Genomic DNA, 25179 nt, shown 5'->3' on the forward strand with positions numbered 1-25179 from the left:
ACAGCAGAGGAGCGCGAGCCAATCGGGGCGCTTGGCACTCTGCCAGAGTCAAGCGCGCGAAACTGCACGTGACAGAAGAGTATAAATACACAGAGAATCCGCCATTTGACAGGTTTAAATCGACTGAAGCGAAAAGACACCTGCCATAAGAGACAATAGCACGGCAAGGCAACGCAGTACTCGTTCCCTTATCTCTAAGGGAACCGAGGTTACGTAAGTAACCAAGTACGTTCCCTTACGAGAACGTTCTCTCGTACTGCGTTGAAAACGCTGTGGGAACACTATTTAAAACGCCGTGCTTGTTGTCTTTGGCCAATCTGACTCACCGAGAGCTCCAGGAAGTACAGAATAGCCTAGGATAAAGAGACCGAATCTTCGGGCCCTTAGATATCCAAACAGATAAAGCTGGGCCAAGGGCCAGTCTTAAGAATCCCACAACACGAGATGACAACCAGTGTCTGAGTCAAAAAACTAGTCTGGGTCCACAGAGCCAGCGTTAGATAGAGACTACTCATGCCTATAAGGCAGGTACCATAGAGGTCTAAGATGTGGACGGAACGGACCAGCCGGCCGCCGCATAACGCCCTGCATAGACATTTTCATAACTAGTCTGGATCCATAGAGCCAGGGCCTAGCTAGAGAGAATTCGTACCTGCGGAGCAGGGACTTTTGGGTTGTAAAGTTTCACAAGTGTGGACGAAACAGACTAGCCGGTCGTCGCACAAGTGTGACAGAAAGAATGTCAAAACCAGCCTGGATCCGCAGAGCCAGAGCTTAGATAGAGAGAACTCGTGCCTGCAGAGCAGGAACTTCCAGGTTGTAAAATCTCACAAATGTGGACGGGACGGACCATCCGGCCGCCGCACAGATGTCTTCGATAGGAACACCACTTGACCAGGCCCACGACGAGGCGACGCCTCTCGTGGAGTGAGCTCTAACACCTATGGGACATGTAAGGCCCAGTGAGGTGTAGGCCAGAGCGATGGCATCCACTATCCACCTGGACAGCGTGAGCTTCGTGACAGGAAGACCTTTGGTTCGGCCCCCGAAGCAAACAAAAAGCTGTTCAGACTGTCTGAAAGAGGCTGAACGCTCTAAATAAATTCTCAAAGCTCTGACAGGGCAGAGTGTGAGAACATCACTGAACTCTTCTGAGGTGGGAAGAGCTGACAGAGAAATAACCTGGGCTCTGAACGGAGTTGAGAGCACCTTAGGAATATATCCATGTCTTGGCCTAAGGATGACCTTAGAGTCATTGGGGCCAAATTCCAGGCAGGACGCGCTAGTAGAGAGCGCCTGTAAGTCACTTACTCTCTTGACTGACGCCAGTGCCAACAGCAGGGCGGTTTTCAGGGAGAGAGGTTTTAGGTCGGCTGACCGAAGTGGTTCAAAGGGAGGTCCCTTAAGAGCCCGCAGAACCAAAGAAAGGTCCCATGCTGGGACAGATGGCGGCCGAGGCGGGTTAAGCCTTCTGGCGCCCTTAAGGAAGCGAACTATAAGGTCGCATTTTCCTAAGGAGGCTCCTGCTTCCAAAACATGCTGTGTAGCAATGGCTGCTACGTATACCTTGAGAGTGGAGGGGGATCGACCCGCATCCAGCATCTCTTGGAGAAAAGATAGCACTCTTGAAATTTCACAAGTGTGTGGGTCGAGGTTTCGAGCTAAACACCAGCTGGAAAACACTGACCATTTATGGTGGTAGAGGCGTCTGGTAGACGGAGCTCTAGCTTCCCTGATCGTGTTCAGGACGCCCTCTGGGAGGTCCTGGCGTACCCGTTGAGTGGCCAAGCGTGTAGGGCCCACAAATCGGGACGGGGATGCCATATAGTTCTGCTGGCCTGAGTCAGAAGGTCGCGCCTCACTGGGATTGGCCAAGGGTCTGTCACAGACAGCCGTATCAGCTCCGGAAACCAAGACTGGGTTCGCCATAGAGGAGCTATCAGGAGCACTGGGCATTTCGTGACTCTGATCCGTTCGATGACCTGAGGGAGCATCGAGACCGGAGGAAAAGCATAGAGGGGAAGGCTGGGCCAGTCGTGGGCCAACGCATCCCTGCTCTTTGAAAAGAAGATTGGGCAGTGACGATTGTCTTCTGAGGCGAAGAGATCTACTTCTGCCTTCCCGAAGACCTACCAAAGCAGGAGAATCGTCTGAGGGTGGAGAGACCATTCCTCTGGGGGAACCCTGCCCCGAGAGAGCATGTCTGCTCCCGTGTTCAACGTGCCCGGCACGTGAGCTGCCCTGAGCGAGCGCAGATTGGTGTGAGCCCATAACAGTAGCTGGGTGGCTATGGCAAGCAGGTTGCGGGACCTGAGGCCGCCCTGGCGATTTATGTAAGATACCACTGACATGTTGTCCGTCCGGACCAATACGTGGTGTCCAGCCAGGTATGGGAGGAAGGTTTTCAGGGCCAGAAAAACTGCCCTCATTTCGAGGCAGTTGATGTGTAGGCGTTTCTCCGAGCTCGACCAGAGGCCGGAGGCAGGCCTGCCCTCGTACAGGGCTCCCCAACCTAAGTTGGAAGCGTCTGTTGAGATCATCCTCCTCTTGGAGACCACCCCCATACTCACGCCCTGCTGAAACCAGCTGGCGTTCGTCCAAGGGGCCAGGGCTTGAACACAGCGCTGATCCACCTTGATAGTCAATCGGCCTGAGTGCCAGGCGTGGGGTGGCACCCGAGGTGCTAGCCACAGCTGAAGAGGACGCATGCGCAGTAGGCCTAGTTGGAGTACTGATGATGCTGAGGCCATAAGACCAAGGATCCTCTGAAACGTTCTGAGGGGTGCATGAGAGCCCTTCGTGAACGATGCGGCGAGCCGCTGAATCGATAGAGCACGGGCCGGGGAGGGCCATGCTTCTCATAAGAACGGAGTCGAATACTGTCCCCAGGAACATGATACGTTGGCTGGGTGACAGAATACTCTTTGAAAAATTCACCCTGAGCCCTAGACATTCTAGATGGCTGAGGAGCCAGGCTTTGTGAGTATGTGACTACGCCGCTGAGTGAGTCAGAATGAGCCAGTCGTCGAGGTAGTTTAGAATGCGCATTCCCCGCTGTCTCAGGGGGGAGAGAGCTGCATCCATGCACTTCGTGAATGTACGAGGTGCCAGAGCCAGTCCAAACGGTAGAACCGTGTACTGGTATGTCTGCCCCTCGAAGGCGAATTTCAAGAATGGCCTGTGGTGGGGATTCACTTGAATGTGAAAGTAAGCGTCTTTCAGATCTACTGAGAAAAACCAGTCGCCTGGGCGAATCTGCGCCAGTATATGTCTGGTCGTGAGCATCCTGAACGGCCGTGACTTGAGAGCCTTGTTCAGACGCCTGAGATCTAAAATGGGCCTCAGGCCGCCGTCTTTCTTTGGAACGAGAAAGTAACGGCTGTAAAAGCCTGACTCGCTTAGAGAGGGGGGAACCCTCTCGATAGCCCCTTTTGCTAGCAGACTTAATACTTCGGTGCGGAGGACATGACGTAATGTGCTGCTGACCAAGGTTTGAACCATAGCGCGAAAGCGCGGGGGTCTGCGTGCAAACTGAAGCGAGTAGCCGCGCTTTATGATGTTTATCACCCATTCTGAAACTCCTGGGATAGCCTGCCAAGCTAGAGCCCGAAGAGCCAGAGGCATCATTATATCTGGAACGCCCGGAGACGGGGGCTCGAACTGATATGAGGCCAGGGGAGAAATTTTGCTCGTTTTGTGCTCTGTGTGGGTCGCTGTTAAAACAGCGTTTGGGTGCAGGGGTGCGTAACACGTGACGGGCCCATTGTCTGCATACACTACTGCTCCAGCCGCCTGAACTGAAGAGGGGGCTGTGAGAAGCACTCGAGCGATCTTCGGGGCTGGTCCGGCCGCGGCGGGACATAGACCCCTTTTCCTGCCGGTTAGGACGGCTTCTTGGGCTCGTGGTCGAGCGTCAGCTTCGGTCGAGGGCCCTGGCGCCTGGGAAACGGGAATCGTTTTGCAGGCTTCAGGCGTCGAGTGGTGTCAGCCGCGGGGAGGGGCTGGGGAACCTGAGACGCGGGCTTTTCTGGTCGCGGCGTGCTCTTGGGGCGCCGTTGGACCGAGCTAGAGCGTTTGGGCAGGAAGTGTCTCATAGCACTTGAAGCTTTCTGAGCCTCCGTGAAGCGATCAGCGAAGCCATTAACAGAAGGGCCGAAGAGACCGGATGGAGAGACTGGAGAGTCGAGGAAGGCGGTTTTGTCAGCGTCCCTGATCTCCGTTAACGTGAGCCACAAGTGGCGCTCTAAGACAACCAGGCTAGACATGTTGCGGCCCACTGCTTGCGCGGTGGTCTTTGTGGCCCTCAGCGCCAAATCTGTAGCACTCCTGAGGTCTTTGAAGGTGTCTGGGTCCGGGCCAGACTCGTCCATAGTGCGGAGGAGCTTAGCTTGAAACACCTGCAGGGTCGCCATAGCGTGGAGTGCAGAGGCGGCTTGGCCGGCGGCAGCATAAGCGCGGCTGGCGAGAGCCGAAGTGGTCCTGCACGGCTTAGAGGGGTGCACTGTTTTAGCCCTCCAACTCCCAGCAGTGGGAGGGCATAAGTGTGCAGCGACCGCTTCCTCTAAAGGAGGTAGAGAAACATACCCTTTCTCTTCAGCGCCGTCGACAGAGGAGAGCGTTGAAGAAGCTGAAGAGCGCGTTCGCGCTGAAAAGGGCGCGCGCCAGCTTTTAGTGAGCTCATCATGAACTTCGGGCATGAAGGGGGCGGCACGTTGACGAGGGGCCTGTTGGCGCCCCGGCAGGTACCATTCGTCGAGGCGGCTTTTGGTAGGCTCAGCTGGGGAAAGCCAGTCTAGTCCCAGTTCTTCGACAGCGCGAGACATGACACGGAAGAGTTCGGCGTCGATGCTCGCTCGAGTGTCAACAGGATCCAGCTGAGAGAGGGGGGCGGGGTCCGCGGAGCCTGACCATTCCTCACTTTCAGATGCCGCCATAGAAACAGCGTCGTCCAGTTCTTCGGACAAACCGAAAGAGACGAGACCTGCCGCTTCAGAAGAGGGGCGTTGGTCGCTCTGTGAGAACAGGACTGGAGATGAAGGCGCGGGCGAAGCGTGCGGGGAGAGACCCGGCGTGCATTCATCCAGATGAGCGCGTTCAGGAGGCCTCTGATCGCGCCGCTTCTTCCTACGGGGCTCACGGGGCGCCGAGGATGGAAGGTGGGCGGGAACACTCAGCGAGGCGGCGGAAGATCTGGCACGGAGCGTGGCAACAGGCATTCCGTCACAGTGAAGGCAGCCGCCTTTAGTGAGCGCTGCCTCGGCTACTCAGGGCCGAGGCAGGCAACACACAGAGAGTGTGTGTCAGAGGCGTGCAGGGAGACCCCGCATGAGTCACACACGGTGAGCGGCATTTGCAACAACGCCGCGCGCTGTGAAAACAGCGATTTGCTCTCTTAGAATGCTCTTTTTGAGTTAGAAAAAGGATACTCGTCGGATGCCACAGGGAAACGCTCAGCTTGGCAGACGCCGGGATGCGAAGCAGTTCCGCTGGAAGGCTGTTCGACGACGAGCGGCTTCACTCGGAGAGAATCAGCGACGAGGTGAGTCGAAAGCTGAAGGAGATAAAATCTGTCAAATGGCGGATTCTCTGTGTATTTATACTCTTCTGTCACGTGCAGTTTCGCGCGCTTGACTCTGGCAGAGTGCCAAGCGCCCCGATTGGCTCGCGCTCCTCTTCTGTTCCGCCATTGGTTCGTGCAGTTGCTTTGCACAAGCCAATCAGCACGCTCACGATAGCTTCTAGCTCTCGCATGTGCTGCAGCAATGCGTTTTAAAATAAAGGCTTCAATATTCTCGAGAAAAGGAGTTTTCCCACAGCGTTTTCAACGCAGTACGAGAGAACGTTCTCGTAAGGGAACTTATGATCTAAAGGTTTATGCATAAATGCTTTAAATTTGTTTTGTGGACAGAATAAATTGTGCCTATTAAAATTTTATATTTTAAAAAGAGCAGATGGCAAACTTCTGAACTCTTTTCATAATGTTAAAAAAGTTAGCAAGATTAAATAATACAGATTTTTACTGGTTTAACATTTTTAGTCACTAAATAATTTCCATACTTACATTTGTAATGGGAAAACTCTGAATAATAATCAAACAATGATAATAAAATACTGGAGCAAATGGAAGTATGGGAATTATAAAGTGACTATTAAACAAATGACTGTTGAACCAATACAATTTCTGGTTACACTTTATTTTGATGGTTCACTTTAGACATTCTGTTGACTATAAGTAACGTTGCACCTACTTGTCACCTAACTCTCATTAGAGTATTAGTAGACTGTAGGGGTAGGGTTAGCAGAATAAGCTCAATTGAACTTGTTGTTGGTGGAAAATTAAAAGATAAGCCAGCTGAAGTTGCTGATGCTCTCAATAATTATTTCATTGATTCAGTAGAACATATCATCAAGTGTTTCTCTTCTGAATATAAGAACACTCCTTGTCAAGCCGAACAAACAGAGCCAGCTTTCAACATAGAATATATCACTGAGGCAGATGTTTTGAGAGTGATTAGATCTCTGAGGCCATCTCGAGCGAAAGATGTCATTGGAATGAACACTGTTATGTTGAAAGAGCTCTCTGAATCATTAGTATACCCAATTACGAAAATTGTTAATCTTTCAATTGCTCAGGGATTGTTCCCAAATGTGTGGAAGTTGGCTGCAGTCTTTCCTGTATTTAAAGGAGGTGATCGTTTGTCCATCTGCAACTACAGACCTATTAGTATCCTGCCGGTGGTTTGCAAGGTGGCCGAAAAACTTGTCTTAGAACAAATGATAAATCATTTAAATACCAGTTCCTATTCTTTACATCCACATCAATTCGGCTTCCGTATTAATCATTCAACAGAAACAGCCAATTGCTATTTCGTTGACAAAGTCAAGTCACAGTTGGATCGAGGAGGGGTTGTTGGTGCTGTTTTTCTAGATTTAAAAAAAGCGTTTGACACCATTAATCATGGAGTTCTTCTATCTAAATTACAAACTTTTAATTTCGATACAGGCACTATCAATTGGGTAGAATCTTATTTAACACATCGGACTCAGTTCGTAAGGGTTAGGAATCATCGATCAGGTGTTATTTCCTTATCTGCAGGTGTCCCACAGGGCTCTATTTTGGGTCCACTTTTATTTTCTTTGTATGTAAATGATTTGCCAAATGTTTGTCCTAATGCCAACATCCAAATGTATGCAGATGACACAGTAATCTTTGTACATGCTAACAGTGCTGCTCAAGCTGCTGATCTGCTATCAAACTCAATGCAAAAGATTACAGAATGGTTAAATCACAACTGCCTTCAACTAAATTTATCCAAAACTGTATGTATGTTTTTTAGTAAATCTAAAAGCCGCTGTGTAGAACCTGATGTAGTCGTAGCAGGAGAGAGATTACAAGTCGTCTCAGATTTTAAATACCTTGGAGTATATATAGATAGCAATCTTACTTTCAAATTACACATTAAGAAGGTTTGTAATCGCATTAAGTACAACCTGGCAAATTTTAGATATGTCCGTAGCTGCATGTCAAAAAGGGCCGCTATGATGTTCATGCATTCAATGATTTTATCTCATATAACCTATTGTTTGACAACCTGGTCACAAGCTAGCAACACTTCTCTCAAACCACTACTCTCCCTATATAAGAAAACCATTAAAGTACTTGATAGGAAATCTATATATTATCATCACTGTCATGTTTTAAAAAAATATAGTCTATTGAATTTCGAAAACTTGATTATATATGCAGATCTCTGTCTTGTGTACAAAATTTTGCATGGACTGGCTCCTCCTGTATTGTGCCAGTTTGTGAGAACAGCGCCAAATGCTTGCAGATCTACAAGGAGTGCAGCAAGAGGTGACTGCATTGTCCCGTTTAGGAAGAGTGCACTTGGTCAAACAGCTTTTTCAGTCAGGGCTGCTCGTGAATGGAACCTGATTCCAATTCACATTAGGAATTTTAAAACGTACGCTTCTTTTAAAATTAACTTAAAGAAGTGGCTAACAGGTAGTCAGGACTGTCAACATTACATTTGACATGAAATCTTGTTGCTCCCCTGTCTTCTCTGTTCTGTCTGTTTTGTTTGTTTGTGCTTCTTGTGCTATGCCGATGAGGTTGGCTGGCTCTAACATGTACTGTATGTGATATTTTAATCTTTTTGTTTACTTTTTTTTTTAGGTGTGACATCTTAAGATCTGTCCAGGGACAGCAGATGTAAAATAGCCTTTGGGCTAATTCTGGCACTCTGTACATTTAATTATGTATTATTAGTGTGCATTGTCCCTGTTAAATAAACCTGAAATAAATAAATAAATAAATAAAATAAGCGGAATAATCAGCTTTAAAGTCCGCCTGTGGTGAAAATAAAGCTTTTAATGTTGTTTATATGTCATAAGTCAGAACCGTTGCTGAGTATTTTCTCCTTAAAACTGCAGCGAACCAAAGACTTGGATTGAAATCGCTGGTGTTTCTGACATCACAAACTACCTAGTAACCAATCACATCATCGTGTGATCGTCAACAAGTGGATCTCTGAGCTGGTGTGAGTGAGTGGAGGCGGGGCTAATTTGAATATTCATAGAACCACGTATACTAAATGAGGCAAGGGTGTAGAGTTACATTAAAGCTATTTTAGGGCATGACATTTTTTTTTTTTTTATGTGTCATTTTGGTGAGTTTTAAGGGATAAAATGATTGACTACAGGGGGACTTTAAAATGTTTTTTTCACACATTATTGGTCAAGAAATTAGCTAAATGTAAGCAAATGCACTACTTAAAAAGCCATTGCTGTCTCAGAAAAAAGACAGAATGAAGTTTTTGGCAGAATGGGAATTTATGTGTGGAGTGATGAATCACAATGAAACAGGAGTTGCATGGTGATGCTCCTGAGAGATGTCTTTGAAACTCTGCTGAGAAATATAATAATAAATGCATCTCTACCACAGTGAAGCGTGGATGAAGAGTGTCATTGTGTGCAGAGCCTTTTTAGCTGCTGCTATTGGTGAAATACTTCACCGTGAAAAGTCATGTAATGCTTTGGAGTTCAGCAGAATATTGCTGAATGGCTTGCTTCCCACAAATGAAAAGTTGTTATCTAAAGAGGAATGATCAGATGCTATTGGTAAAGACAACGCTCCTGCACAAATCCCAAAGACAACCAAGAAGTGACTTGAGAACAAATCCATCATGTTTAGGCCTGGTCAGTGTCCAGATCTGAACCCTATAGTGAATATTTAGTCTCACATTAAGCTCAAACAAACTGGGAGACATTTTCAACTACTCATGAACTGTTTGAAGACATTAACATTGAGTGGAACAACACTGACTTGCAAGTTGAAGGCTATTCCGTGCTAAGTTACTTTATCTACAGTATTGGTGCATTTCTTGCTAATTTACTGATCAGTAATTTGTGATTAAAATGGTTAAGACCATTAAAAGGCAAAGCTTTATTATTAATCTAAAACAGGGGTGTTCAAAGTATGTCCTGAAGGGCCACTATCCAGCAGCATTTAGCTCCAACTTGCCTTAACACACCTGCTCAGAAGTTCTTTAATGTTCCTAGTGGGACCTTGATCAGCTGGTTCAGGTGTGTTAGACTGGGGTTGGAGCTAAACTTTGCAGTGGGCTAACAGGAGCAGGATTGGACACCTCTGATCTAAAATGTTGAAAATAAAAGAATGAGCAAGTGTGTCCAAATTTTTAACTGATTTGAGTTTACATGAGTTGGTAGTTTATCAATTATCCATTGTCTTACTTTTGGAGAACCTAGGTGGGTTGTCGTTGACGTCACTTAGGGTGATGTTGATGGTGGTGGTCCCTGCCAGACCCCCTAACTGCCCACCCATGTCTTTGGCCTGGATGAGAACCTGATACAGCTCCTTCACCTCCCGGTCCATGTTGGGGAGAGCTGTCCTGATCACACCTGCACACAGATCGAAAGAGTGTGTTAATGGAAAGAAGAGACCAGAGAGAAGGATGATAAAGGGTAAGGTGAGGAGAAGAATAGGGTTTAGACCTGAGAATGAGGCCTGCTGAGAAAGGGATGTGAGTGGTAATCTCAAATAACAGACACAATTGAGATTGAGGGCGGGATGGAAGTCTGGAGCATTGCGGAAAAGGAAACCAAAGCAAATTGAACTTAAAGGTGCAGTGTGCCATTTCTATGCTATTGGTGTTCTGAAAATCGATTAACCTCTCAGCATGAATTACCCACATTACATTTGTTTTGTTATAGGGTTCGATTTAGTGTTTGGGGATTATACATTAGTCCTGCTTAGGTACACATCCTGATAGATATGTCCTGGATGATGTTTTCTACATTTCTGACACATTTATCATGGCTGTAAAATGTACCAACATGTTTTAATCCATAGGACGTGGTGTCTACTCAGTGGAATGGAATCCAAACAATGGGTCGAGGTTTTGCTAATTAGCACGACCCTGTTAGCTTCTGATGCCATAACTAAACATTCAATATTAAAAATAACTCTTTCTGTATTAAAGGCTGATTTTGCTGTACTTGACCATTCTCAACCTTTTCGCTGACTTTTAGAACTAAAGGAATATTCAGGGCTCAACACATGTGAAGTGATATAATGTTAATAAACACAAAAATAATAATTTTGAAGTGAAAAAGTTTATGTTGAGGCACTTAATATGAAATAAAATATGGCCAGTAAATCTGAAGCTATTAAACAGATTGTTTTATGTAGCTTTAAGACTTCTGTATGACTTTTGTTTTGATTGACTTCTTTGCATGGAAAGTTCATATAAGTTCATATTGTCATTCATTTTGCAGTAGGTGTTTGTGTAAATGTGTGCATCCATATGTGTAATGTATTTATGGTTTTAACAAATGATGACTTCTGAAATAAAAAAAATTGCAGTTTAGTGTCCATAAATGCTTTCGGTGGAAGCATTAGAGTATGTCTACATAGTACATCAAACACTGGAAAAAAATATATGACTATGTGGCTCTTTGAAATATATATTTTTTGATATTATATTATACCCCCTTCAGGTTTTTTAAAGTTCCAGCACATAGATGGTTTCTAAAGTACCATAGAAATTAAAAAATGCTCTCCTTGGGCATCAAACTGTTAAAACCTTCCCGAAACCAGTGATATACACCTTTTCCTTCAAGTGTTTTTCTCTGGCTAAAAGATTGAGGTCAGGCCTAAAGCTTCTGATACTTAACAGTCTTAACAAGCCGACAAAGCCAATGTAGCAACACCTTTCCTCGCTTTTCTTCCATAAAGCACAACTAATGCATTTCCCAACGTCACAGGAAGCTTTCCTAGATCAAGAGAGCACTTCATAGGATGAATTAGATATGGCAGTGAGCAGTTAAAAAGGGCACAGACCTTCATAAAACCAGTTTCAAATGAAATGTAAAAGGTGTATCACATGGGATTATCTAGGCCTGTTACATGAGGATCTGTTTTTTGACTTTAGTTTCGCATGGACAGATCTCTTTTTGAAGTTTGTGTCGGTAATTAAAGGAGTAGTTCACCTAAAAATAATTTACTGCATCATCATGCATTTTTCTCGCACTGAAAGCAGAAACTCTGCCTGAGATCTTTCCTATTTCAAAATAAAATAACACAGGATTGGAACTACAAGGGGGTGATTAAATGGTAGCAAACCTTCATTTTTGGTTGAACTATTCCTTTAAGGTGTGTGTTTCCTGAGTCTGTTTTCTCTCATGTTGATTCCGTTATGAATTTTACCCCCTGACTTTTACCCCCGCCCTCGTCTCACAGCTTTTGTTTACTGTCGGTTTTATTATGGGCTGCGTGGGACAAAACCAGATTTTTCTCCCTTTACTAATCATTTGATTTTTTCACCCTTTGAGCCCAGCGGGTTTGCTGATATCAGGATATTATATTTTTATTCATATATTCCTGTTTGCTATGCTTCACACTTGTACAACAGGGCCGTTAAACATACTGACATACATACAAGTGTGAAATTCTCGCACACGCTCTGTGCATCAAGTTTTCCTTGCAGGTTTGGGCTTCGTGCTTTTACATGTTGGATATTACAGCTCACTGAATGCAGAGGACGCCCATTAGTAGATTTACATTCATTGTAGTAAACGCTCCTGAATATTGCATTACAAAATATTCACTGGCAGAAAATAAAAGGCAGTTTATTTGTTGCATCATTTGATGATGCTACAGTTCTTCTAATCTAAGCATATAAACAACAGAAAAATCCATTTGCTCTCACCAAGCTGACTTTATTGTCTACTTGGAGGGTATTAGGGTCTGAAAAGTAGCACCTTATTGTATAACCATATATCTTTTCAGGCCTGCTTAGCTGACAGTACGTCCCTTTCTGTTCCGCTATTCAAAATGAATTGCAGTTTATTTTGAGTTACAAATCCATTTTCTTGGCTGGCCACATTATCAAATCAAACTGTCGAGCTTATTTGTCTAATAGGGTCAATGAATGTAATTATGTTGAAACCTGTGAACTGTGAAATTAATGAGCCTAGCCTGTTGTTATTACTCAAACAAAGCAGCGGAACTTGTTTCTTCTAATAATAATTTCATTTTTAATGTATAGCAAACATTTTTCTGTATGTTTTCTCTCAAACATTCAGGGGTGCTTTACCAGTTTTGGGGTCGACGGAGAAGTACGGCTGGCCGTGCAGTATGCTGTACACCACCCGGGCACTGTTGCCGTATGTGGGGTCGTCTGCATCTGTTGCCGTCACCTTCATCACGTACGTACCTGCAAACAGACAGAGGATATTATTTGTGTTAAACTGCATGAATAGATTTGAAAGATGTGCTTTGTTCGAGGTTATAACTGTATGGATCGGCCCTTGGTAGATTGGATTGGGTTTGACGTGTCTCGAAAACAGGCCTATATAGGCACGTCATTATGCGTTTGTTCTGATGGGCTGACATAAAACCAAACGGATTCCTGTGTAATGATTTTCCACTGTATTTTGATATCTCTGCAATAGCAGTTTTTACATTACAAAGGGCAGCACTTTTAAATTGCCCAATAAATGACAAACCATCTGTATTGTGAAATGAACTGATGGTCACGGTCCGGCGAATCACCGTGTTTTACTGAAATGCAGCAGAATTCTGCACTCTGACCATCTCTCAATTTAGCAGCAATTGTGTGTTCTTCTAGAATAGTTTCCTGATTATATCCATATCATACTCCTGCTTGTGATATATTGCTTATAAAGTACATTTTTATATTTTTGAAAGAAGTCTCTAATGCTTATCAAGGCTGCGTTTATTTGATCAAAAATACAGAAAAAAACAGTAATATTGTGAAATATTATTACAACTTAAAATAATAATTTTCTATTTGAATATATATTTAAAAAAAAATATTCCTGTGATGCAAAGCTGAATTTTCAGCATCATTACTCTAGTCTTCAGTGTCACATGTGACATCCAGTCTATCACATGATCCTTTAGAAATCATTCTAATATTCTGATTTATTATGAGTGTTGGAAACAGTTCTGCTGCCTAATATATTTGATGAATAAAAGGTTAAAAAGAACTGCATTTATTCAAAATAAAATAAAAATAAAAATATTTTCTAATAATATAAATCTTCTTTAATATCACTTTTTATCAATTTAACACACCCTTGTTGAATAAAAGTATTGATTTATTTTTTTCAAAAAATAAAGAAAAAAAAACACTGACCCCAAATTACTGACCAGTAGTGTATATTGTTGTTACAAAAGATTTATATTTTTAAAACATTTGCTTCTTTTTTTTATTTTTATTTTACTTTTTATTCATCAAAGTATCCTAAAAAAGTATCACAGGTTATGAAAAAATATTAAGCAGCAGAACTGTTTCCAACTTTGATAATGAATCATCATATTAGAATGATTTCTAAAGGATCATGTGATAGACTGGAGTAATGATCCTGAAAATTCAGCTTTGCATCACAGAAATAAATGATAATTTAAAGTATTTTCTGTATTTTTGATCAGATAAATGCTGGCTTGATTAGCAGAAGAAACTTCTTTCAAAAACATTAAAAATAGTAATGTTTCCAAACTTTTGACCTGTACTGTATATAGGAAATATATACAGTATAGGGATATTGCATAAGAAGTATAAGGTCAGTTGTGATTTTATAGCATCTTTTATGAAACGTCAATCGTTTCATCTTTTATGAAACGATTGACGATCCGACGGTAGCTGATCGTATCTCAGCCTGCCTGACAGACATTTCTGGCTGGATGAAGGACCACCACCTTCAACTAAACCTTGCGAAGACAGAGCTACTCGTGGTCCCGGCCAACCCAACACTTCACCACAACTTCAACATTCAGCTAGACTCGTCATCCATAACTCCATCTAGGTCAGCCAGAAACCTTGGTGTGGTAATTGATGATCAATTGAACTTCACAGACCACATTGCTATAACTGCCCGGTCATGTAGATTTGCCTTGTACAACATTAGGAGGATCAGGCCCTTCCTATCAGAACATGCTACTCAACTCCTTGTCCAAGCACTTGTTTTATCCAGACTTGACCATTGTAACGCTCTCATGGCTGGTCTTCCAGCTTGCACAGTCAAACCTCTGCAACTGATCCAGAACGGCGCAGCTAGAGTGGTCTTTAACGAGGCGAAAAGGGCACACGTCACTTCTCTCCTCACAAAATTGCACTGGTTGCCAGTTGCCGCTCGCGTCAAATTCAAGTCACTGACGTTTGCCTACAGAACAACCACTGGTTCTGCTCCTTTTTACTTTAACTCTTTACTTCAGACTTACGTGCCATCCAGGAACTTGCGCTCTGCAAGTGAACGACGTCTTGTGGTGCCATCTCAAAGAGGCACAAAATCTCTTTCTCGGACCTTTACCATGACTGTTCCCTGCTGGTGGAATGATCTGCCTAACTCAACCAGAGCTGCTGAGTCCATAGCCACTTTCAAGAAACGGCTGAAGACACTTCTTTTTCGACAGCACTTGATCCAGTAATACTAACACTTTCTCTACTACTCTATTCTATTCTGTTCTATAAAAAAACAAAAAAAAAACATTAAAAAAAAATCTGCGTTAGATTAAACTGAGAAGGGTCATAGCACTTGCATATTGTTGTCCTACTGTTAGTTTAACTGCTTCTATTGTTCACATTTGTTGGTCGCTTTGGATAAAAGTGTCTGCTAAATGAATAAATGTAAATGTAAAACACTCAAACCACAACGTTGAATGAATTATCACACTGTACTGTTTGAGATGAGGAATGAAACTTGAAGGCCTTGGAAGAGAGAGAAAATAAAGAAACAAAAGAAACCAAGAAGTAATTGTACAGATTTGAAATCAATGCCATTTCCCAATGGAAGTCCTTTTCAACCAGCTGATGCAATTACCTTTGATGTGTGTGTTGTTGTTTTTTGATTTTTAAGTTCTCTCAGCACACATCGACATGCTTTCAGATTGTTCTGGCCTCCACATAAAGAGGTGAAAGGCATTACAAACCTACAGTTCCCCTTCTTCAAGAGACTTCCAAATTAGAGTAACATTCTGTCAGAGCAAAATCCTGTAACCTGATTAAATACATCTAAAGTTAAGAAATATGGACACAGTGACAAGGCAGAATTGCAGGAATCCTCCTCTCTTGTTTGTGCGTAACAGCAAGACTCAGTTTTGCTTTTGTGATGGCAGCAGCCACAATATAAATCACACAGACATCTGCAAAATAGGCCTATAGCTTCAGTGTTGGACTATGGTGCACTTATAAACCGGTCTATTCACATTTTGCTATCTGAGATCATGAGTAGCTTTGATTCAGCTGGGAAGGGGAGGGTTTCATTTCATTCTGTTGCCATTCAGATCAAGGAAAAGGCAATCTCAAAGTGAATTACCCTGATCTGTCATCCTCAGGGGAAGCAACATGAAAAGGGCTTTGGTGTTGGATAGGGCATGTAGTTTATTAAGCTCGACACCAAACTCTTGGTGTTTTTTTTCCCCCTGTTGCCACGCAAAGCTTTGCTTATTTCTTTTGTTTATCTGAATATATATTTGGCTTTTCCATGATGAAAATCTCTTTAAACTCACAAGCTCAAAACAAATTCGAAACAAAACTGTTTGCTTTGTGCTTGACAGATGAAAGGCGATTTAAATCAGGGTTATTATGTCCGGTATGTTGTAACAAGTGATTTCTCTCCTGTAATTTTCAGTTTTACACTATCAGCTTTCATAAGATGCAATTAAACTGTCTATGCACTCTGTATTTCCAGTTGTTTTATCCTTACATTCATCAAGAATGACATGATATCACATGATTTCTTCATGTGTAAATTATACAAAAATATAGGGTATCAAGACAAAAGCATAATTGTGATATTTTAAGATAATCTCATGATGTTTTTATAGGACTTGTTACAGATTTATGAACAGTTCCACCAAATCTTGCTTTTCCTAAAATAGTCAGTGAATGCTTTCATTCAGGGCCGTTTTTTAAGACTGATCTCTCTCAGGGCCAATGACTACAAATGATTATGAGTCCCAGAGAACTACTGCTTCTGTTTACTGTGCTGCACTATTGCAGGCAATTCCTGAAGTATGTAAAGCAAGTATGGAATTCATTTGGAATAAAGTGAAATAAATGAAAATAAGATTTTCAGACTCTTTCTTTGGAAGTCGTTGGAGCTGAATTGTGAATTGTTAGAGGTATAAAATATTAGTAATTGTAACGATTTGAGGTAGCCTATAATTAAACTAAAGGCTTAGCATTTGTCATAAACACATTTTATTTTTGTAAATATAAGACTGCTTGAAACTGCAACTTTGAATTTATCGGCTTCATGTTTTACCTGTCAAAATAGCTGTGAGATTGTTGGCTGTTGACAGCCTCTGTTTTGCCTATTTTCTTAAATTATTATAATTATTATTTCTTTTTTTTTCTGTGTTTGTGTCCCAAATTGGTAACACTTTATTTCCACAGTCCACTTTAGACCTTCTACTAAATATAAGTAACTTTGCACACTCTTGTCAACTCTCATTATGGTATTAGTAGACTGTTGGTTTATAATAAGTTGACATGTCAGTAAAATGTCTGTTGGAGGAACATCAAAAATAAAGTGTTAGCAGATATTAAGCAGAGAGTCTAATAATATTCTAATGACTGCTATTGACTTAAAGTAACCTACAATTAGTAGAATGTCTAAAGCCGACTATCGAAATAAAGCATTAATAACCTGTTTGACATTTAGTATAAATTAGACATGATCATTCTAAACAAGCGAGAATCCATCAATATTACTTTATATGTGCACATGTTTTTAAACTAAAAGTTATAATGGATGCTGTTCAGTAAATCCTTGTCAAGACAAATAATCCAGAGCATAGGTGAATGCAGACATGTGCTGCGTTATTATATTATACATAACGATTTTTATTTTGCGTGTTTGTTTACTCTGTATCATTTCTGCAATAAATCTGTGATCAAATATCGTTGAAGTCTAATTACAAATAGTTTTGAGAAATTTTTCAATAGCATGCAATGAGTGCAAACATCAATGGTGGGCCCTTGATGTTTCCATCTAAACTGGTTAACAAACAAGTTTCGTCTCTTCTTTAGACTATAAATCAGTGAAGTACCCAGTTAAATGTTATATAACTCAAAGGAACCAGCATTTCATCGACCATCATGTTTGCAGGGAACGCAGCGTCATATTACATAGCTCCCCAGCGTGGCCTCAGGGATTGATGCATTGTCTGCAATCATATTTGACATCATGATTAAGAATATTTGTCCAAATAATGAAGGCCATTATGACTTTAACAAGCTCTGCAATGTGTTCCATGAATGCAAGAGGATAGCGCTACATTGATCTGCTAGTAGTTACGGCGATTGGATTAGGCTGTGTGGAAATCAATACAACTTCTGGCCGGCTTAAGAGACGAGCCTTTTTAGAGAAGCAGAGACAGTAACAAAATAAGGTCCTGCTGCCATCATCACCCAGAGCAGATGCCTTGGTGAAATAATCAGTAATACAATCAAGGTCTCTGTGAGATGAGAAATCCTACTAGGGCTGTGTAATCCAGTTTGGTGGGGATTTGGAGCCCATGCACTTCTCATTATCTGACGGCACACAGTAATGTCTGGATTAGATCCCCTCTGCCACACCAATGAATATTTGGCAAACTCATAACAAGAGTAATATATGACCTCTAGCATCCCTCGCTGTAAGACTGGGACAATCATCCGTGTAGCCTTTAGGCTTCATTGTTTGGATATGTTACATTGCATTACATTACATAACATTACATTCATTCCTTATAACCTTTAGGCATCATTTATTTGACATCCACTGATTAAAACTGCATTTTAAAAAAATCATATTTTTCAATTTATTTCATTTCAATTTAGTTGGTTTACTCCAGCATTTTTCTATTTTTCTATGTTTCTATTTCTGCGAACGGAACAACATACAAATTATGACAATGATAATCTCAGTTACTGATTGTGGGCTGTATTTAATTTTAAAATAATTTAATGTGAGTTTAAATATCATTTTGCTTTACTGAAAATGAACATTTGTAATTCACCTCAGATCTTGAAAATAAATTAAAAGAAACAAGTATGTTCAAACTGTGAACTTAGTGTGAACAAACAAGTGCAATATATGACAAAGATTGTTTCAGTTACTCAGTATGTATTTTTAATAATGTTAAAATGGTGTAATATTTATTCATTTATGTACTTATCCATTTCGTTGTGAGTGCTGTGTGCTTGCAGATAGACTCCGCCCGTACACTGTTTTGATTGATTTTGACAATTACCATGTGGACTATGGTGTAGTAGACAAACATATTGCTTGTCACTGGAATATTATCGCATCACTTTTGGTTAAGACATGGTGTAAGCTTCAATATGCCAATTTCCCAACACTGTGACTATCATAATTTTAAGCTGATGCCTCATTGATTGATTTCATTTATTTATTTATTTTTATTTTATTATTTTTTTGCTCCAACATTTGTTTGCATTGTTCCCTATGCAGAAGATTAAATTTAAAGCTACACTGTATAATTTTTTAAGTTGATTCTTAGCAAAAAAAAAAACACTTTCAAAATGATATGTGCTCATTAATGTGTAATTACTTCTACCAACTAATCAAGTATTCTCGTAAGCGTAGAATCTGCCATTTATAATACATACGAGCGAGCCGCTCGAATGGCGGCAGCCATGTTGTGCCTCCATTTTGAAAATACATTAGCCAAAGAGGGACATACCTGGAAATTAAAGCTTCGCCTTTTGTGTTTTTACACTCAGTGGCACCGTGTCGAATGCGAGGGGGAGATTACTCGCGACTGCCGGCAGATTTGAAATATTTGAGTTAAAAGGCCCTCAGAACGGGAGGGGCTAGAAAATAATATTCAGTTGGTAGTCATAAACAATTTCATTGCTAGATGGGAGAAAATCCTACACAGTGTAGCTTTAAATGTGCCAATTTTGTAAAAATCATATGGAAACCATTACCATTTACATTAGTTCACATTAATGTAGCATGAACAAACATTAATTATATTAATATTTATGAAAATAAATCATCTTAATTAATGTATTGATTTATTTAAAAATGATAAAATGTGATAATATTTTTTCTTTATGAATTAACATTATCCTAGAATAATAAATGCTGTAAAAATATTGCTCATTGTTAGTTCACTCATTGATGAATTGAACCTTGTGTAGTTTAAACATAAATAAAGGAAAAATCAGGGCTTTACTAACTCCAAGCACCCAACACCAGCCATGTTTCAGCAGAAGAAACCATTTTAACATGCTTCTTACCTACAGGTGACATCTCAGGTACACTAGCCGTGTAGGGGCCTTCCAGGAACTTTGGCTCATTGTCGTTGATGTCCTGCACCTTGATGACAAACTCGGACTCTGGTTCCAGTGGACGGTTGGTGTCGATGTCCACCGCTTGCGCTCGTAGCGTGTAGTAAGGCTTCTCCTCCCGATCCAGACTGCGTAAAGCGTGTATGTCCCCGGTGGTCTGGTCGATGGTGAAGATGGTGCCAGCCCCATCGCCTGAGAGAGTGTATTTCACTCCGCTATCCCCTTTATCCAAGTCAGTGTGTAACTAAGGGAGACAGAAATAATGGCAAAAATGTGTCAAACAGTGGCAGAGATGCAGAGTATAATATTGCTCTCTGGAATACAAAGAGTGTTTTAATGACCATAGTGGTATATTTGACTATATGTGACCCTGGACCACAAAACCAGTCTTATGCAGGCCCGGCGTCAAGGGGGGGCATAAGACTCTTATGGGTCATTTTTTAATAAATAAATAAATAAATAAATACATACATTTCCATTGATGTATGGTTTGTTAGGATTGGACAATATTTGGCCGAGATACAACTATTGAAAATCTGGAATCTGAGGGTGCAAAAAATCTGAATATTGAGAAAATCGCCTTTAAAGTTGTCCATTTCTGTTGGCGATTTTGCTGCATCCACTCACAAAAATAAATTTTTGATATATTTAAGGTAGGAAATTTACTAAATATCTTCACGGATCATGATCTTTACTTAATATCCTAATGATTTTTGGCATGAAAGAAAAATCTATCATTTTGACCCATACAATATTTTGTTGGCTATTGCCACAAATATACCCGTGCGACTTATGACAGGGTCACATATTGATTATGTTGCATAATATGGTTAATTAAGAAGTTAAGGGGAGGAGCATTGCCTTATGTTTTCCAATATAGAACAGTTTATGTTTTTCAGTTAGTGGAAGAAAGCACAGACAGCTGACTGAAGCTTCCTAAATTTACTAAATGTTATCTGCAACAGAAGATTAAGTGGAAAAAAGAGAGAGATTACACATACAAGGATAGCCTGTGTGCTATATATAAACTTTGCATACGGGTTTGGAAGTTTATAATGTAATTGTTCCTGACAGAAAACTTTGCTGTTTCATCATTGACTTCACATTTCAGCATGATTAAAATATTTCCTTTGATTTGAACTCTGAGGATGTGATTTGCTCTGTTAGCCTGCAGGTAGATGAACCTGACCTAATTCTATCTGCACAGTAGTCTCTCTGTCAGTTTTTCCCTTTGCTTAAATCCTCTTTTTTTATGTATTTTTTATTATTATTATTATTTATTTATTTTTCCTACCCTCAAGCTTTATGTTAGAACACACTACTCACATTGTCTGGCTTGCTGTGCCAGTCTTGGAGGAAATGTGTCTCTAAAGTTGAATGATGGAGGAAAAAGTCAGATTTTATGGTAACATTTTTCAGTTCCAATCTATGTCCACAATGTTTGGGCTAAATGCAAGTTTTATGAATGGTCTCCTTTTTTTCCACATAACACAGACATTTTTGATTTTGAATTTGAATGTCATTTAGAATGACAAGATTATGACTTTTTATAATTGCAACTAATATTTATTCATTATTTGATGATTATATAATTATACAATTTATATAATTTATTATAATAATTTTATATAGGGGGAATTGCCCTAATGTGGGACATTTTTTTTGCACTTCAGACTTCTGTGACATATTGCGATGTGTAACCAAAACATTAAATCCACACCCAATACCATTTTAAAAACCCAGGATGTGTCCTAATCAAATCAATAGAGAAAATTCAGATAACCCATTCATAAGAGAAATTATAGACATATTAGTGCTTTTATTGCAAGTCATCTGAGACAATCTGCAGCTAATGTGGGACAGTTGTGTCCCCAATGTCATTTATTTATTTAGAAACATAATATATATATATATATATATATATATATATATATATATATATATATATATATATATATATATATATATATATATATATATATATATATATATATATATATATATATATATATATATATATATATATATATATATATATATATTTTAATGTAGTTATATTAATTTAATTCAGTTTTGTATTATTTGTAATCTCATAAATTCTGATTTGAATTATGGTACTTTTAATTCAGCTCTGTACAGTGCTCAACCCTGGTCGTATCTAAAGTGAACTGCATTTGAATGCAGTCAAAGCTAAATTGTTCAAAAATGATATTATATCAATGCTCTACAGTGCCATTAATCATATGCAAGTCTCTCATCTGAGGGAGCATCAATCAAAGATTGTGCAGAAGTTGTTGAAACTTTAAAAAGCTTTTGTTTTTCCCAATCTGCATAACATCTAGAGCGCACCGTAAATCAGACAGAGAGCTTAATTATCAGAACGCCTCATTGTCACATGTCAGCACATTCAGAAGTGAATGAGAGGAAAGAGAATAGAGGAAGAAAAAAGAAAAGGGAGATTTTCAAAAGAGCTAAAATTCAACAATCACTCCAGTGATAACTTGAAGTGGGAAAGTTAGGTGATACTAATTAAAAATAGAATTAGCATAACAACAGCAATCAATTACACAAAAATGATTCATGTGCAGACTGGGTCCTCGGGACATCTTGGAAGAAACCTCACGAATATTCACACAAAATCTCCCTCTCTCTCTCTCTCTCTCTCTCTCTGTGTCTCTCTCTGATAATAAGTTCAGAAAAAATAAAACACAAATCAGGCTAACCGGTCTTCCCAGACACTCATTAGGCTCTCAGAAGAAACACTTGCTATTATTTTTCACTGTCATGAGAAGTTGGGAAGTCGTTCAGCACAAACTGACAAGTACAAAAAAGTGATAAAAGTGGGAAATATGAATTTACATGCAAATTCTTTCCAAATCAGAAAACACAGCAGGGGAGAAATAGAAAGCAGAGGTTCAGTGCATACTAAGATGTCTGTTACCTGTTAGATGTGTGTTCACGCACGCACACACACACACACACACATTTTTGAGAATGATTTTTAAGATTTTTTCCCTTTTGAATACTTTTACAGTTATTTTAAGAATCTTTTTGGTATGCTTAGGCATAACGTGGAGATTTATTTTCTTAGAATTTGTTCTTTTTTTCTTTTCTTTTTTAAACTAATTTATGATAATAATAGCTTACTAAAAGGTTTTCACTTGATTTTACTCACTACATAGCATGGCCAAATAAAAGTGTAATAAAATTACTTTTTGGTTTTGGATAGTAAGTATTCTCTTTACTGTGATATGAATACCTTATTGCTTAAATAAATAACTCCTTGCATATTATGTGCACTTATATTATGTTTTATAAAAAATAAAAAATAAAGTTCTAGTCTGAGATAATGCTGAATATTGATGGCAAGTTACATTGCAAATTTGTGGCTTGCAGTCACACATCTGCATAACATCTTTGGGATTTCTTTGTCATACAGTAAGGCTTAGACCTCCATTATGCTGTTTTCTGAATGTCTACAGTAAAGATAAGCACTGGATTTCATACTGTGACAGTTAACAGGTGCTGAGAGAGCAACAGTCGAATACATGCCTTCTCTCAAACCAGGGACAATTAGAGGACTGTTCTACCGCCTGCGGATTCAATAGGGTTCTAATATAGAGGAAAAAATAAAGGGTCTATTATCATTCAGAGCCCCTAAGCGAAGGATCAGATCTTCAGCAGCTTTTTTTAGCAGTTACAAAACTAGTAATTATTAAAGCTGTAATTTTGCAGAGAGGATAAAGATGAGCTGTGTTTGCAGGATATTTATAATGTTTTCAAAGCCCTGACCAGATCTCATTGATCTGTTAGTGTGCTTTTCATAATAATATGTGTGGTTGATAAGCTCAGCTCCCCACATTATGTGTGTTTTTGTGTTCAAGCGTGGGCATGAACATACGGTTCGTTGCATGGTGTCTGACCAGTAATTAAATGCATGTTTGGTTTGCAAAGGAAGCGTCAGCTCGATACTGGATATTTCTTACACACCGGGATACTGAAACCCCTTGAGGACCAGCGTTCCTGCACACTCACATGCATGCTAATACAGTCAGACCGGGGCCTAAACACTCAGCCAATTCACTTAAATAAATACATTCCCCAGCGTGTTACGACTGCAAGGAGTCTGAGGAGACGTGTGTTTATGGATGTGAAAAAGCAGACATCTGTGCTAGAGGATACATATATTATTATGTGTGTGTGGTTAAAGGTCCATTAAGTGTGACCAAAATCTAACATCATATGTGTTTTTTTCAATCATGTGTTATGCGTGCGTGTGTGTAATTTGTCAATGTTTTTTTAATTAAGTGGCTTTTGCTTACCAAGGTTGCATTTATTTTATAAAAATGCTGTAAGAAAAGTGTAGTATTATTAAAATTGGAAAGAACTTGTTTATTTAATATATTTTAAATTCCTGGGATTTATTCCTGTGATAGCAGCGCTGAATTTCCAGCAGTCATAGTGTTGCTAAATAATTAACAATGTTTTAAATATATATATAATTATGAATGTTAAATGGCAAATGTTTCTTGAGCAGCAAATCAGCATAGATTGATTTCTGAAGGATCATGTGACACTGAAGATTGGAGTAATGATGCTGAAAAAATGATCACAGGAATAAATTACATTTTAAAATATATTAAAACGGAATACATTTAGAATATTTTTTTCTGTATTTTTGGATCAAAGAATGCAGCTTTGGTAAGCAAGAGATATCAGTCACACTTTAATTTAGGGTCCAAGTCTCACTATTAACTATGACTTGTACCTCAATAAACTCAGAATTACTGCTTTATTAATAGTTATTAAGGGATTGTTAAGTTTAGGTATTGGGTATGATTAAAGGATGTAGAATATGGTCATGCAGAATAAGGCATTAATATGTGCTTTATAAGTACTAACAAACAGCCAGTATCTAATATGCATGCTAAGTAACTAGTTAATAGTGAGAATTGAACTCTAAACTATACCGAGATGGTTTTCATTATTTTTTTTATTTTTTTTAATATAATTATATATATATAATTATACGGTACTGTAAATATCATCAGACACTTTGAGAATGGCTGTATTGGCTTAGGAATGTTCATAAATGGGTGTGCTGAGATCAGGATGTGCGTTTTACATAGGCTATGTCGAGTCTGTAGTGTTGATAAAAGTAAGAGAACGGAAGAGTGCCTGTGTTTGTTTTCATTTGTGGTGCTCTGGGGTGCAGACTCACTGTAAACTGTGAAATCTATCTCACACTCCTGTAGTTTGTCATGCAGTTCGCTGTTTGATTGTGTGAGAGAGAAAGGACATTTTTGTGTAAGCTTCTTTTTTTTTTCAT

At 40.1% G+C, this 25179-nt stretch overlaps 1 protein-coding gene across 1 annotated transcript in view; it reads right to left on the minus strand.

Annotated features, from left to right (window-relative positions):
- The window catches only part of cdh12b (cadherin 12b), a 91822-nt gene that overhangs the window by 53568 nt on the left and 13075 nt on the right, over positions 1-25179 (minus strand). The window contains exons 2-4 of the mRNA XM_081393515.1: positions 19800-20094; positions 12618-12737; positions 9754-9921 (exon numbers count right to left, since the gene is read on the minus strand). Of these exons, the coding sequence (XP_081249641.1) occupies positions 9754-9921; positions 12618-12737; positions 19800-20094 (583 nt within the window). The remainder of the gene's footprint in view (positions 1-9753; positions 9922-12617; positions 12738-19799; positions 20095-25179) is intronic.

The sequence above is a fragment of the Scardinius erythrophthalmus genome, assembly GCF_964197995.2.
Source record: "Scardinius erythrophthalmus genome assembly, chromosome: 18".
Classification (NCBI taxonomy): Eukaryota; Metazoa; Chordata; class Actinopteri; order Cypriniformes; family Leuciscidae; genus Scardinius; species Scardinius erythrophthalmus.